Raw genomic sequence first — 15484 nt, forward strand, 5'->3', positions numbered from 1 at the left:
ACGGACGGGTTTTGATGCGACACAACACAACACAACACCGCCTTCAAAATAAAAGCGGCGCGACGAGACGGCGAAAGAAAGGCGACATTTTTTTGTTGTTGTTGTTTTACTTCACCTTTCTTCTTATCCGAAAATTATTTGGTAATATAAAAGCTGTGAACACAAACACTATTCGACTGAGTTGTTGGATGTTCTTTTGCGTGCTCGCTGGTTTACGAGAAGGAGCGACCTTTAACTACATCAAGCGTTGTCCTTCCTCCTTCCTGCAGGACGCTGGACAGTCTTCACCATGTCCAAGTTCACCACAGTAATTTGGCCTAAAGTTATTTTATTTGGCGACTCCATCACACAGGTTCGTTCCTGCACTGAAGCCGGTTTTTTTAGACAGTAATACTGTGTTTTCGGTCTGCTGCGCATTTGAGTTATAGTGAGCCTTTGCTGCTAACTTGGGCAAACGTGGAAGTAATAACAAGTGTTGTTGGATCTTTCAGTTTTCATTTCAACCCAATGGATGGGGTGCAGAAATTGCTAACAAACTCGCCAGGTAAGAAGTTCCCATTCATTGCTTCTTCATGCTCGGTAGCTTCAAAGTCACCGTTATAATTAGAAACTGTCCTCCTGAATCTTGGACTTTTATTTTCCCCTTTTAGAAAATGTGACGTTTTAAACAGAGGACTGTCCGGCTACAACTCCAGATGGGCCAAAGTTGTTCTTCCTCGCCTGATTAGCAGCCAGAACTCAGCAGACGGCCACATAGCAGCGGTCACTGTCTTTTTTGGAGCCAATGACTGCGCACTGCAAGGTATGGCTTCACACCCACAACATGGAGCATGCTCGCTGAAAAGATCAGGAAGGATGGGTGCTTTCACTCCCAGATTTCATGGAGTTAGAGCAGTATTTACTCATCTTTAGGAGGTGAAGTTTGGAACAATCTGTGGGTTCACCAGAATACGAGGGTCTTTGCTACAAGACACTGGATGCTCATTATAATCTCTCGTCCCACAGCTTTATATGGTTTTTCCAAAATACATGTTTTGATGTCACACGGATAAATACTGTCACTGATTGTTAATCGTCCTTTCTGAACGTTCCTGTATGATGCAGATGAGAACCCACAGCAGCACATCCCTCTGCGGGAGTACTCCGACAACCTGAAGGAGATCAGCAAGCTTCTGACTTCGGCCGGCGTGTCAGCAGACAGAGTTATCTTCATCACGCCTCCTCCTGTTCATGAGGCAGCCTGGGAGAAGGAGTGCATTGTCAAAGGTTTTCTTCTTCTTCCTGTATCTTGATCCTGTTTTTACGTCCGACAAGCCTCCAAAGATCACGAGTGTCTCTCTGTGCATCCATCAGGATGTCCTCTGAATCGCCACAACTCCATGGCGGGGCAGTACGCCCAGGCGTGTGTCCAGGCGGCTGGTCAATGCGGTACAGATGTCCTGGACCTCTGGACACTCATGCAGAAAGACGGACAGGTGAGAGTAGTGCGTCGTTGGCCTTTTGACATGCAGCAACAGGAACAGCCCATGAGATCCTAACTGATCTAAAACCCAGCGTCTCAATCAGCTGATTAAATGAACAGGCTGGGTGAAATTTCAGTATTGATCAACATTGCAGATTTAAATATACAGTGTGGTGTCACTTAATAATTAGAATTTAAGACATTTGTGAAAGCAGCAGAAAACTAGTAATTTAGGTGAGTTATCAAGCAGATGTGCCAAACATTTCGTTTCCTGATTTTCAAAATAAAATCTGCTACATTTGTCAGTTGCATATTATGATCAATTTAATAAATGTGCTTAGTTGGACACAAGACAGTTAAAGATGACCATTTAGGCTCTGAGAAAATGTGATGAGCTTTTGTTCTTAAATCGAGTTAAATAAAATAGTCATTTGTTTGGAGTATGTTTTTGCTCGAGAAGTGAGATTCACTTTACGTCATGACGTTCCTGTGAGCTGATTTGTTGATGAGAGTTTTCACTGCGTCCTCTTTTTCTAAATGCATCATTTCAGTCAAAGTCTTCCCGTCTTACCTTCTGCTGCGCAGGACTACACGATCTACCTGTCGGACGGGCTGCATCTCTCAGAGAAGGGAAACCAGTTCGTGGCCCGGCACCTGTGGGGGCTGCTGGAGAGCCGATTGTCTGACCTGCCATTCATCCTGCCCTACTGGGGAGACGTGGACGCCAAGAGCCCCGAGAGCAGCCTCCTCTGTGAACAGTGAAGAGGAGCACACGTGTTGACGAAATCATTCCTTTGATTAAAAAAAAAAAAAGAAGCTGCATCTGTGATTTACATTTACCAGTTTGTCAAATGGACTGCCATGTACCAGTGGTTAAAATGCACAATAAAGATGTTTTTTTTAATTATTATTTTTGATTTGTGTATCAGCAATACAAGCAAAGAACTTAAAAAAAAAAACAACTCTGTGATGAACATTCAGATGGATAGAAACATCAGGAATATGTACATCCGATATGACAGCAGGCTCAGGAGCTTCACATCCATCCTGCAGAATGTAAAGCAACCACACAATCTTTTTCAATTCGTTTGAACATTTTGAACATGTGACACAGCAGGTAACAGTGACGAGACCGCATTTAAATAAGTATAAAAAGAGTGGCATAGCTCACGTTGGCACAAGGACAGAAAACAAAACGTATGATTTGAGCACACTGGGCTTCAAAAATTTGATCACAATGTCCTGTAACGTTCAGCTGCGGCAGATTGTCTTGTTATTTTCGCAGAGAAATAAGTCAGAATAGAACAAGTAGGCACAAAATCCAAAAAAGGCACCATATCGTTTCCTGCAAGGATCGACCACAAGGAGACAAGATTTTTAAGCCAGCGCACTACCGGAGGTCCAAGAAGATGAGGTAACTTTTTCCTCAAATTAAGTTGCACCTATTAGTAAAACAAAAGGAATTTACAACTGCTCCCTCTTTGCAGTATTAAAATGCTGCATCCTAAGTACACATTAGTTAAATACTACACAAGCCTGCGATTTTCATACACAGCACAGCAACAACATGTATAAAACGTAACTTCTCCAGCGATGTCACAAATACTTCCAAGTGCAGTTATGACACAGACACGAGACAAAGTCCTGTGTCCTCCTTAATATATCCCTCTGAAATGTTTGCTTTACTTCCTTTACGTTGAATAATTCAACTGTTAGTGGAATAAACTGGCATTACTCTGAAGACAGAACTCGGTGTGTGAACGTTCAGGGGTGAAAAGTCAGGATGAGATCAGTGTCAGCGTTTTTAAATCTGGAAAGATTTTACTTGAATAAGAAATCTGTTTTTGTTTCTGACAAGTATTTGCATATTCACAAATCCAGTGAGTCACTGGGTTACAACAAACTGATCATTAATCTGTGTTTGAGGCGGATTTATTTCCACTGACCTTCTCAGATCTCTGTTAAACTGGCCCAAGACAACCTACCGGACTGAAAAGAAAACGGCACAAAAAAACCTTGACAAACTTAAGAACTGCTTCATCTGCAGTTTCAGGGATTTTAGCCTTATCGTGTATTATCTGTGCGGTGGTTCAATCCAAGTTACAGGTGACTAAACGCATGATATAAGACTAAAATCTGACCTACAAAAGATATATGCAGTTACACTAACAGTTGCTGTCTGTGATGTGGCAAGAAAAAGCTGACGGTGCAGCGTGTATTCGCATGTTCCCTAAAAACAACCATCACGATGCATTGTCCATGTTGGTTCTGTGGAAAGAGAAGGGGCTGCTTGTTTACTCTCAGCACTCGGTTTCTTTAGTGTCAATGCACCCCTGCCTCTTGAGGCGCCGCCGGTCCCGGGCCGACGGGCTCTGATCTGTCAGATCCTCGTAGGAGGATTTCGTAGCCGACGAGCAGGCTCCTGCGGTTGTGAAATCGTCCGGCGGGCCCTCCTCTCCCAGGTGAGAGCCGCTGCTGGTGTCCTCCTGGATGGTGGCCATCCGCAGGCCCCCTGCGCTGTCCGGGGTGGGGACGTAGCTCGGGCCGGGGGCCTGGGTACTGGTACTGCTGCTGGCTGAGGGAGGGGCGTGCTCCTGGCTCAGCTGCGGGGGCTGGGAGGAGGGCGCGGTCCGGTCGGCGGAGGAGCAGGGAGGCTGAAGAGGCTTGACGATACGCACGGATGCTGACTCGAGGTTGCTCAGCATGTCTTGACCCTGAAAGAGCGAGAACAGCATGAGAAGGAGGCAAATTAAAACCGTCTGTCTTTGACTGAGGTGGGATCCATTCCCTTTTTACTACATTCTGCTCAACTTCCAAACATCATTTTATTATAATGACCCTCATGTTATCCCCATGTTCCTTTAAGAGAATGTCTATAACTTTCTGCTATCTCCATCCCCAATAACTCCCCCGATATCTTATTTAAAAGGCGGGAATGAGTAAAACAAACCTTTCTGTCTGTGGACATTCTGAGTGGTCAAACAGAGGTCTTACTATTAATTATGGCTGCAGTCCATTTAGAGGCACCAGGGCCTTGATATTGTGCATGCTGGTTCAGCTGCAGGCCTTAATGGCAAAACTAAATGGAATCAAGCCAATAGTTAATTTCATTAGCTGACTCTCTGCTTATCCCGCTTTGACAAGTCAAAATGTCCGCTGTGAGAAAGGTCTAGAGAGTAATGCAGCCTCAGTCTCCACGTGTTCCCAATGAAGACTAAAAACAGGACTTAACACAGTGCAGACAGCCATTGAAAAGAAAAAGAAAGGGTACAAACTAAAAACAATCATTACCCTCTTCTCGTTGTGACTCTGAACAGCAGCAGATGCAAACTCAAAAATGTTGACACACACTGCATCCGATTTCACAACAGACAACAAAGGTGCAACCTGCTTGGTCCTCTCGCGGTTTGAATACTCCTAAAATGCAATCTTGCTTTCTTGAGGTAATTTCTGATCAGATGTGACTCTGCATGGATGACATCTGTGCAGAGGGACATGCATGCAGCTGTTCAGTCCCTTTAAGCGGTTGTCCTGAGTTTGAGGGGTGGAAATGTGCAGCTCGATCAGTGATTACATCAAGAAGTGACTGCAGGAGTATCCTAAACGTGGGCCAATGACCGTGCAGCATCATGGGTTCAATGGCAACGCATCGCAACACCAAACCATGGCACACACGCACTCACCTACGGCAGCAGCTCTACTACAAACTTCCACCATCTGCTGCAGTTCCAAAGCAAAGAGTGATGGACACGTCATTCAGTAACCCGGCAGCCACAGTGAGGCCATTACTGACTGATTGTCTGACCACAGGTTCACACAGTTTGAAGACAGCTTCCTCTGAGTCTAAATCCATTCACGTCTTTTTCTGACCTTTACACTGTCAAGACTGTGGGCCACTTTAGCACCTTCGACCTAAAACTGTTTGATTTGAACTGAAATGTTGCTCAATTCTGTCAAAAAAAAACCCGTTTGTTGTTTGAAACGCAATAAATAAAATATATATTTTACTGTCGGCAATTGTGTCTTATTAATTTCCATTTAAGCGGGAGACTTTTTGAATTTACGTTATAACACCTTCATTTAATTTTGACACACCACTGAGAGATCCCCCAATTGATTCAATAGAAAAAAAAAAAAGGTTAATAGCTCAGTTATTAACAATAAGCCTTCATGCTCCCTCTCCCTGCCTTATTAAAGAGGTCAGTGTCTCAAAACGCAATGAGGGTGTGGATTAGTTTGGTTAGTGTGGCAGCAAGGCTGGTGCACAGGATCTTCTATACGAGCATTTGAAAGATGGGAACTTACACTTGGCAGGTAGTGAAAGGACTTTGTGTTCTCCTCATATTGCTGGTCAAGTTGTTTGTCCTACAAAAAGAAACACGAGAGGGCACAAAGTAAACAATGAACATCTAACTTTAACCACACAGCTAAAGAAAATGTTTTTTTTTTAAAGTAGCGGTTCGAAACACGGTGAAAACAACAGGATTAGTGTAAAATAATGTTGAGCACTTTCTTACCACACAGTGAACCATGATGCTGAGAGGAATCCAGAAGACGAGAGAAAACACCACGACTGAGCCCACGATGTTGTCTGCCAAGAACTTCCCTGATGGAGGCGAGGTTGAGGACGATGATACAAACAAAAACAGAAGACAAAGTCAAAGAGAGCGACAACACAAGTCAACTTCTACGACAAAAACACACAAGACTTCTCACAATAATCCTACAGTTTGTCGGCCTTTGGGATCTTTTGGTTATTTGTTTTAAACTTTAAGCAGCCTGATGGAAGGGACTTACCGAACGTGTTAATGTCCAGCTTGTCGATAAAGTCCCACAACCTCTCAATCACATCCTGTACCTGCTTCATGCACTTTCCCTGTTTTACACAAGACACAGTTGTCAATCAAATGAAGCAAAAATCATTCACTCGTTGTAACATTTACACATCAAACATCACAGAGATACGGATGCTGTCTGTGAAGACCAGACAGATTAGAAAAGGTTTGGCGACTCACTCCTCCGTCACAGAAGCCAACGGTGCAGGGTTTTCCTTTGCGAAGGAAAAGGAGGCTGCCGTTAGTCTGGCGGAAGGGAGAGCAGGTGCCATCTTTACCCCTGCAGCACACTTTACACGAGTCCTCGGTCTCTGCAGGCAAAACAGACGATCCACACAAAAGGCATTTAAAACGCAACACTGTGCACAACAGCGATAACACAGAAGCAGTGCACACTTTTAAACTTCAATTTGCTTTTCACAACCAAACTCATTCAGTCATTCAGAATAGATACATTTTTTCAGAGATTAAAAGGTGAAATAGACTGGAGCAACATGTGAACCTGTGCAATCAATCTCAAAGTCTTTTTCAGAATGCTACTGCCACCTGATAATGTGAAAAAAAAAATGAAATATAAACTTCACAGGAGGTAAGGGCATTTTTGTTTATAGCTCAGTGACAATATTGTCACGTACAGGTCGTGCACATTTTCCCCTGACCCTGTAACAAATGAAATGCTCTTTACCGTTGCAGGCGCAGGACTGAAGGTTCTGCATGGCCTCGCAGAAGGGGTTACACTCTCCATTGTGACACCGGCCGTTGTCAACACACAATGTGTTGTCAGCAGCGCTCTCAGGAGGAGGACACTGACTGCTGTTACCTGTGATGTGAAATAAGAGGTTAAGAGAGATAGTTTTTCCTCAAAATGTTTATGTATCAATTTACAAAAGCACAACAAACAGCCTTCAGTGACGGCTGCAGTTCTTGTGTTTGACCAGCAGGAGGCGATCACCTGTACAGGAGGATATGCCTTTACAGGTTGCACTAATGGGTTCCTGGCACCTCGTTCCTGCCCGCTCATACTTGCAGTTCCTACAGCAAGGACTGTTTCTGTCACTGCGGAGAGACGAGTTAACGTTTTGAGTGTGTCTGAGACTTGGAGTGTGTTTTGTACCGATGTCTCTGTATTCTGGATCTCGTACCTGCACTGTGAATGAATTTTGAACTTGCAGTCAGAGGCGCAGCAGAGGTCATCATTGAGGTGGAGCAGCCCGGGGTCGCACTCCTCCCCCTCTTCCACTCTGGAGTTCCCACATACTTTACTGTTCCTCTCCTTGAAGCACACAGGAGCCTTGAACCGCAACGTCTTTCCTACGGAGATCTTGCTGCAGTTCGAGAAACGCTTAAGGAGAGGAAGGAGCAGTCGATGAGCGTTAGATAATAACTACGACTGGTGATGTGACAAAGCTTCGTCGTGAAGTGTAAAATACTGGAATACTAACATGTACATTTTCTGATTCTACGAATTTTAACAAATAAATCTCAAAATAACAACTGAAGAAGTGAATAAAAGGTATAAAGTTAGAGAAACAACTGCCTGCAAAGAGTTTAAAGTCGCCCTAACAGTGTCACAGCCTTTGTACCCATTTATTAATGCATATTGATGTGAGTTGAGATCCAGTTTTAATGCTTTTTCTTCAACTTCATCAAACAACAGTCCTTTTCCCCTCAAACTGCAGCAACAGTCCAATGCATGTATTTTGTTCAAGTGGAGGAGGCCCATTACATTTTCTGTCTGTCCTTATATTTCACAGGAACAACTGTGACTCAGTTATCTACCCTTCTGTACAAGCAACTCAGTTAGAAATGCCATTCGCACTTCATATCACACTTTGGTATCATTAGCTCAGCGTATCCTCTTGGCAGCATACATTGATGTATACCAGGATATTAACACTAAATGAGCAGCGCTGCTCCCAGTAAAAAGTTAAACTGGTAGCGCAGTAGAAGCCGTGTTGAATGGCAGTCGTCACACTAATTGAGTCGGTACCTTGTTGTTATAATGGTCTCCGCTCACAGCAATAGGGTACATGACGAACTTCCCCCCGTGGTCGTCATTGGGAGCACAGTAAGCGATGTTATCAGGGTCGTGCTCCGCTCCAAAGTTATGGCCCAGCTCATGAGTTGTCACCAAATCCGCCTCCTGACACACAACACACATGTATTCATGATGGGAGTTTACTGAAGGATCTATGCGTTAATTAGGAACAAAATCTCATAAATTCACCCAAAAAAAAAAAGAAAAGCAGAATGGAAAGTTGTTCAGCGCTACACACATTTTATGCAGTTCAAACAAATGTTCTGAAACCGAGCGAGCGACATGCTGATGCTGCTTGCGGTGTCAAAATGCAACACAAGTTGACATCATTACTCATAACACCCACACAAAAAGGTGTGTCGCTCTACTTAGAAACCTAAACTTGGCAGGAAGACATGTTGCATAACATCCGGACTGAAACATCATGCACACATGAATTACTTCTGCTAAAGAATACGACTGAAACACCAGGACGACACTGACCTTTGTGAGGATGGTTTTGCCGTAGTTCTTGGTGCTGGTAAGGCCTGTGTTGAGGTAACTGGGCTTCTTGACAGAGTGAGATGGATAGTAAGCTACAAAATAACACAATCAAAGAGAGGTTAGCATTTTTTTTTTTTTTTTTCCTTTCTTAATCTAACAGCTTTTGATGTCTCTCTTATTTTCAGTCATTCCGTGAGACAGATGTTCTTTAAAACATGACACACAATAGTAAACAGACCAAAGTGTCAAATCAGCCTTTGATTATACTCAGAAAATCTTTCACGACGTTGCGGTTGTACAAAGGCATTTTCCAGGTGAGGGATGTGTTCTTACGTTTCGGGCAGAGGCCCCCCAGGGCCTGAGGTTTGGAAGGGGCCACATAGGCCAGCCCCAATGTCCCCTCATCAAAATCCTGGTAGGTGAACAGGTGGGCGAGACACACAGTGGAGGCGTTGTCGGCTATGTCGGAGCTGAATTGCTGCAGAAGACGAGGAGAATTATCAACCAGCATTTTTGTGTGTGAGAAAAAGCAACATTAACATTCAGAAATGCAACTTCTATCTCAATCAGACTTGTTTACTTTGACACCACAAAGGTAAACTGCGGTGATGGAAAAAACATTTTTACTCAATTGAGCCTGAATCACTGCAATTTCACTTTTTTTTTTTTTTTTTAAACAACAGAAAATAATATTGATAACTATCCATTACATTTTATTATAAAAGAATTTTAAACGGGATTCATTTTGTCAGTTTATTTTCCAAACTTAAACATATCTTATCTTATCTGATATTTACGTACAATGAACATCCCCGATAAAACTTCTTTCAGGTCAAATGTACAGAACATTTTGCACATTTGTGTAAATGCACTTCACATTTTACCTAAACAGCCGTTTTCTTTCCGTGTCTTTCCTACCTCCAGAAGCCTCTTCACGTCCCAGACCTCCTTTCCTCTCACGGGGCTGTTCTCCATGTTATAGTGGACCCAGCCGACGCCAGTGTGGCCGGTGGGAGGCCATGTAGGCTCCTTGTTAATAATGATCTGAGAATAGTATCCAAAAACACAATTTAATAACAATTCATTCAGTCTAATTACTGAATAATACAATTTAAAATTAAAACGAAGCCACAATTCTTCGTGTACCTGCTCTGTTAAAAACAGTCTACGTGTTACAATGCGGAAAGCACATTACATTCAGCGCCCAATTATGATTATTATACAGTACACATAGATCGTCAGGTGTGATCCAACCTGGAGCAACAGTTTTAATGCAGATAAGAGCAGTTCAGTAAGCGACATGTTTTGGCCTTTGCATTTCAGGCTCTTCAATTTTCCTGACATTTTTTGGTATATTGTGACACAGTACAAGTTGGTCTTGACATTTACGGTGAAGAAAATATGAAAAAAAACCTAAAATCTTTAAGCAGTTAGATGAATGCATATCTTTTCAGTGAGAAAGCCCGGGACTCACAGTGTGACAAACAGAGTCACCATTCATTCACAAAGCCTGTGGAACAAATTAAATTACCCCACGAGGCACACACAAAAGCTTTCAGTTCTTCTTAAAAATGCTCTTCTCCGACCCGCTGAGGGACCGTATTATTCTCAGCCTCATTTAAGGGGGTGACACCACATAAAAGGGAGCTATCGTGACGCTGAGAGAAGTGATGTCTGATGCTGGAGCATCACAAATGGGTCCAGAGGTCAAACTTGGACCAGATTGTGACGTGAAGTACGACACACAGCCGGCTACACACCTGATGGATCTGGACTCCATAGCCTTTGAATTCATCGTCCCATGTGGTGTTCCTATAAATGTCATCAACTCGATCAATCAGCTCAATCTGGAGTGGGAAGAATAATCACACTGATTAACACCTATAAATATTATAAACAACGCTACAAATAGTGAACTCCTGTTGCTATTGTCCACAAAGAGTATAGAGATCTGTCGAGGCATAATAAAATGTTTGTCCAACAGAAATGTGTGTTGAAGTATCATCAAAAAGTCGGACCAGGTAGTTGAGAGTGACGCTCTCCTGTCCGCGGCCCATATGGCTGAAGAAGCGGTAGTCAGCAACCAGCAGCAAAGGGCAGGTGTTCTTCTTGTGGTCATGGACTTGTCTCTTCTCTCTGTGGTGGTGCTCTACGAGCAAGAAGCAACAGGAGCAGTGATAGAGACAAAAGTTACACACAAGTCACAGACGAGCTTACATAAAGACAGATGTTGCACATGAATACATCAGGAACTTAAAAAATGAGGCCGTGTTCCAGTATCCTACTGTTAAGTGTCCTCGTTCTCCCATTTAGCAACATGTCTTCTTTTCTGTTTGGCTGAGATCTGATTTAAGTTCTGGTTCGGTTCGAGACGGATTTAAATAGTAGGTTTATCGTTGTAATGGAGGCTTAAGTGCCCAATAAAAGTAAATGAGGTCAAGTGTATGTTCTGGCAGCTGGAGGAAGAAGCTACAGTCAGAATCATACACAGACCATAAAACATTAGGTTCAATTACCAACCAAGAACAGAGATTTTCAAGCTAAACTCAATGGCTTTCACTTCTATGCAAACAATTCTGTGATTAATTACTTCCTACATAACTTGACTATTGTAAATACTTAAGTTTTTGCAATACCGAGTTGTACATTTATAAAGATAATGATAAGGGATACAATCAACAGCAGTCAATTATTCACCTCGTCTCAGCGGTTTGAGTAGCGACACGCGATTTAACCCAAAAAACAATCCACTGATATTCAAGTTGTGACGAAAATACTGAAAGATATTTTCAATTGGGAGAACACACAAATGCCAAGAAAATATAGTTACATATAGTGTTATAGTGGTAAAGTTTTACATGTCAGGGTAAATAAAATCTCCCGCAGGAGAAAATAGCGAAACAAAGAAATTCAGCAGCATATCCTCATGTTTTAGAAGCTCTAGGAAAGTATAAAATTAATTTAGGTTGATGACATAATATCTTAGGCATTTTTAAGAGTTTAGGGAAAAAAATATGCATATATGTGTGATGTAAATTGTACCATGTAATATACTAATATGTTTGTTACCCATATTTGAATTTGAATCCTAGATATCTTAGAGAGAGGCCTCTTTGAACAATCGGTACTACAGAAAAGGACAACAGGAAGATGTGCTTCAGAGCATTACATCATACAGTACACTTGGCTCCACACTATTCAGAAGCGTGGGAGTGCGCTGCTCTGGCTTCCACAACAAGCTGTGGGAGACCAGTGACGACTCCGAGTCATCTCATTGGGCAGCAGAGCCTCCATGAATTTTAATGCCTCCTCCATACGAACCTTCACCTCAACTCATCTCCCCGATGAGTGCTTTCAACCGAGAAGCAGTGAGAGGTGTTTTAGACATCTCCTCTGGCACATTAACGCCGTTATGTGCTTTACATTTCCAACGCAGCACAAAAGAATCAAAAGGCACTGGGTTTTTACGTAATACCTACTTGTCAGCAGTGTGTATGTGCATAACATAGGATAGGATTTACTGATAAAAAGGTTTTTATTCAAGTGACTGTTACAAAATCTAACACCCACCTCCTTTGTCTCATTACCACAGCCTCCTCCTTCCTTCTCTCCACCTTAAACATTTGTTAGCCTCCTACTCTTTTTTTTTTTTTTTTTTTTTTTAACCATCTCTGTACCATCCACAAACAACCACACGGAGCTTGGACTACAACCGGCAGAAATGTGTAGTATGAGCATTTCGCGGTATTCTCCACCAAACAGAGAGCAGAGCTCACCCTTAGCCTGGTCCTCCTCCCGCTGCCCTTCCCAGTCTCTCCTGGCAGCCTGTGGCAGAAGGTCCTTGGCCTCTGCATGGATGTACCCGCACACTTTTGGGGAAACAATGCGGCTCAGATTCCTGATATTGTCTGAGCGATAAACCAGCAACCTGTCATCAACGGGGGAGTCCAAAAACCTCCACAGAGGCTGGATAGCACAAAGGAAAAAAAAAAAAAGAAAAGAAAGAAAAGCGTTATGGTATTAGAGCGAAAAAGTAGGAGAAGAGCGTTTAGGACAATGAAACAACAGAGTAAAAAACAATTGGAGATTGTGACTTTATAGATGTATGTAAAGGCTGATAACAGGGAACAGACTGACAGGAAGGGCATTGATGTAGTCAGTTAAAAAATAACTCGCAATGGAAAATGAACTGGCAGGTGTGTAGGACTAAAGTGAGAGGACAAATGTTGTATCTATTTGCTTCTACACGCATTTATAAGTGGCAGATGAAAACAGATAGTTGACAATTTTCCTCATGCAAAACATGAGATGAACTGAGCTACAAAGCACCGATTATGTTACGGCCTCACATTATCTTCTTCCAATATCATTTACACTAGGCAGAAATGACTTGGAGACATTTTATGATATTATGCCAGAAAGAAAGCCCAGCTGATTATACAAAAAAGTACACTCATAAGCTGCTTCAATTTATAGAGTACAACCCTGTGGCATTGTATTCAGTAAATGTTTTAGGATGTGCTTTTTCTGGATTTTCTTTTTTGCTTATAAAATGCCGACAAGGCCTTCACATGGTTTAAAAGTTGGGTATCTCTATCTTTAAATGTCATTCAAATGCCTTGGAAAGAATGGCTGAGGTTAAGTGTCGTACAATCAAAATGTAGAAGTATTTTACCCACGATTACCTCGACATTGTATTCTGCTTCATTGGTTAGAATGTGAGCAGAAAACTCATCTCCGTCTATGTGTGCCTGCACACGTGAATTCTCCTCTCCTGCAAACACAAAATAAAGCGATTAAGTGAAATAAGTTACCGTTAATTAATGAGGATTTAGTCTGGCTATTCAAATAACCTGTTCCGCACATGCAAAACACAACTCCTGGAAAACACAGGATCACAGAAAATATCCTCCTCCATCCACTCACCGACGAGATGTCCAGTGAAATAGTTCTGAAGCTGAACATCGAAGTTCTCCTCCCTCCCGTGTTTGTCGACGAACACGGCTTTGAAGTTGTCAGTGAAGAGTTTTGTGTTTGTGGTCAAGTAAAGCTTGAAATGTCTGACGTTGGGGAAAAAAAAGAAGAAAGAAGACAAAATCATTACATCTATTGGAAATCAAACAATACATGACATGTTTTTGACGTCACACTCAAATTTGTGATGTGTCCTATTTAGCGCTAAAAACTGGTGAGAAAATAACTTGAGGACAATCTCTTAAATTGTCTTAATATATTTTATCGTCATCAAAGATATTCAGAGTTTACTTTTTTTTCCAAGCAAATCTTTATACACATTTCCGTATAGAGTATACGTGAAAGAATTAGCGATTGCTGAAATAGTAATCTCATTTTTTTTTTATTATATATATATATATAGGTTCCATTGTGTCAAATGCAAATTTTTTTATAGAGGTAAGATAAATGTACTGGAGTTAAAAGTACAATATGAAATTATAAAAGTAGTATCAAATTGAAATGCTGCAACAAAATACCTGAAAAAAAGTATTTAAGCACTAAGTTAGTACACAAGGACTCATTACAACAGACTTTCTTCTTCTTCTTTTTTTTTTTTTAACTTTGTCATGACATAAACAGGCATGTGAGTGTGAGTTGTGCACTTTTTCTTCTTCCTGTTTTACAGCGGTCGGGATCCATCTTATTGCTTCACTACCACCACCCCTCTGCTCCAGACGCTTACAATTTCAATACAATAATAAAAAAAAAAAAAAAGGAAACAGGAAGGGAAGAAAACACACATATATATGTATATATATGTACACACAACACCGGCTTTGTACCTGCGCAGAGCACTGAAGCTCACCAGGCGCTCCAGGTGCGACTGGGTGTGGATGTCCCTCTTCCTCACGGAGTGGAGCTGGAGGTCGGACGACGGGAGCACCTCAAAATCGAAGAGGAGGGAGTTCAAAGTGTCTTGGAAATATATAATATATGGAGGAGACACGTGTCATTGTCGCTTCCATCCGAAAGACAGTTAGCGGTTACTTTTTTTTTTTTTAAATGGCGTTAGCGGTTAAAATGCTAAAGAAAATTTTTAGCCTACTTACCAAATTCTAGGTTTTCTTCGTGATTCTTTTCCGGATTAACTCTCGATTTAATGGCGCCGTTCACCCAACAAGGAGCCAGAAAGGCAATTAACAGTATGCTCCTCATTTTTTTTTTTTTTTGTTTGTAATCAGTTCGGTCAGCTACACAAGTGCTGTCATTGTCAACAACAAAAAAAAATGTTTCGGTTTGTCTCGGTAGCTAGCTGAGCTAAACCGGAAGCGCACCGAATGGAAAACATCCGCTCTTCGCGAGCTGGTTCGCCATTGGGTCAAGCGGGAGGGATGCGCTGCCTGTGATTGGCTGTTGCATTATGGGAGGGGTTAAATAAAAGACGGGGAAACGGTTAGGGGATTAGTTGATTGACAGGACATCAACCAATCGCGACAGCGTACATTTTGTAACCAATCAGAGCGGCGTAGAGTTTAGCGCTTGCCTCCCTCCAGCTGATGCAATCTAGAGACAACCCTTTAGATTTGGGGAAGTTAGGAGACTGAATCTAGTAAATTACCACAATGTAAAGGCACTCCATTACAATGAATTACTCTAGTTTGCTTAATTGCTATGGTTAAACAAACCACAAGAATAACCCCATATAACTCA

The 15484-nt window shown here is 42.1% G+C and overlaps 2 protein-coding genes across 4 annotated transcripts; one reads left to right on the top strand and one right to left on the bottom strand.

Moving 5' to 3' along the window:
- The first annotated feature begins 31 nt into the window (after nt 1-31).
- On the top strand, nt 32-2366 carry iah1 (isoamyl acetate hydrolyzing esterase 1 (putative)). Of its 2 annotated transcripts, XM_069152294.1 has the most exons (7): nt 38-141; nt 270-352; nt 492-544; nt 651-802; nt 1105-1266; nt 1354-1475; nt 2048-2366. In XM_069152294.1, the coding sequence occupies exons 2-7, from the start codon at nt 290-292 to the stop codon at nt 2222-2224; spliced, it is 729 nt and encodes a 242-aa protein (XP_069008395.1). In that variant the 5' UTR covers nt 38-141; nt 270-289; the 3' UTR covers nt 2225-2366. The 2 variants fall into 2 exon arrangements, with proteins under 2 accessions (XP_069008396.1, XP_069008395.1); XM_069152295.1 differs by having other exon boundaries at nt 32-352.
- adam17a (ADAM metallopeptidase domain 17a) lies at nt 2336-15108 on the bottom strand. 2 transcript variants are annotated; one of them, XM_069152292.1, is made up of 20 exons: nt 14884-15108; nt 14617-14749; nt 13745-13878; nt 13504-13592; nt 12595-12784; nt 10837-10967; nt 10579-10665; nt 9737-9862; nt 9152-9296; nt 8819-8910; nt 8288-8440; nt 7440-7639; nt 7250-7353; nt 6983-7117; nt 6478-6608; nt 6260-6338; nt 5980-6068; nt 5768-5827; nt 5146-5182; nt 2336-4176 (listed from the first exon to the last, which is right to left on the bottom strand). In XM_069152292.1, exons 1-20 carry the CDS (start codon nt 14987-14989, stop codon nt 3785-3787), a joined length of 2613 nt encoding a protein of 870 aa, XP_069008393.1. In that variant the 5' UTR covers nt 14990-15108; the 3' UTR covers nt 2336-3784. The 2 variants fall into 2 exon arrangements, with proteins under 2 accessions (XP_069008393.1, XP_069008394.1); XM_069152293.1 differs by lacking the exon at nt 5146-5182.
- Between the last annotated feature and the right edge of the window lie 376 nt (nt 15109-15484).

Source organism: Embiotoca jacksoni, unplaced genomic scaffold (assembly GCF_022577435.1).
Source record: "Embiotoca jacksoni isolate LCO1_2020_lvr unplaced genomic scaffold, fEmbJac1.0.p SCAF_18, whole genome shotgun sequence".
In the NCBI taxonomy this organism is placed as follows: domain Eukaryota; kingdom Metazoa; phylum Chordata; class Actinopteri; family Embiotocidae; genus Embiotoca; species Embiotoca jacksoni.

Coding starts and splice junctions, on each gene's coding strand:
- iah1 (XM_069152295.1), top strand. CDS start 290: ATGTCCAAGTTCACCACAGTAATTTGGCCTAAAGTTATTTTATTTGGC. Junction 545..650: donor ATTGCTAACAAACTCGCCAG/GTAAGAAGTTCC, acceptor TTCCCCTTTTAG/AAAATGTGACGTTTTAAACA. Junction 1,267..1,353: donor GAAGGAGTGCATTGTCAAAG/GTTTTCTTCTTC, acceptor TGCATCCATCAG/GATGTCCTCTGAATCGCCAC.
- adam17a (XM_069152292.1), bottom strand. CDS start 14,989: ATGAGGAGCATACTGTTAATTGCCTTTCTGGCTCCTTGTTGGGTGAAC. Junction 9,863..10,578: donor ATGGAGTCCAGATCCATCAG/GTGTGTAGCCGG, acceptor TACTATTCTCAG/ATCATTATTAACAAGGAGCC. Junction 6,609..6,982: donor TCAGTCCTGCGCCTGCAACG/GTAAAGAGCATT, acceptor TTTTGCCTGCAG/AGACCGAGGACTCGTGTAAA.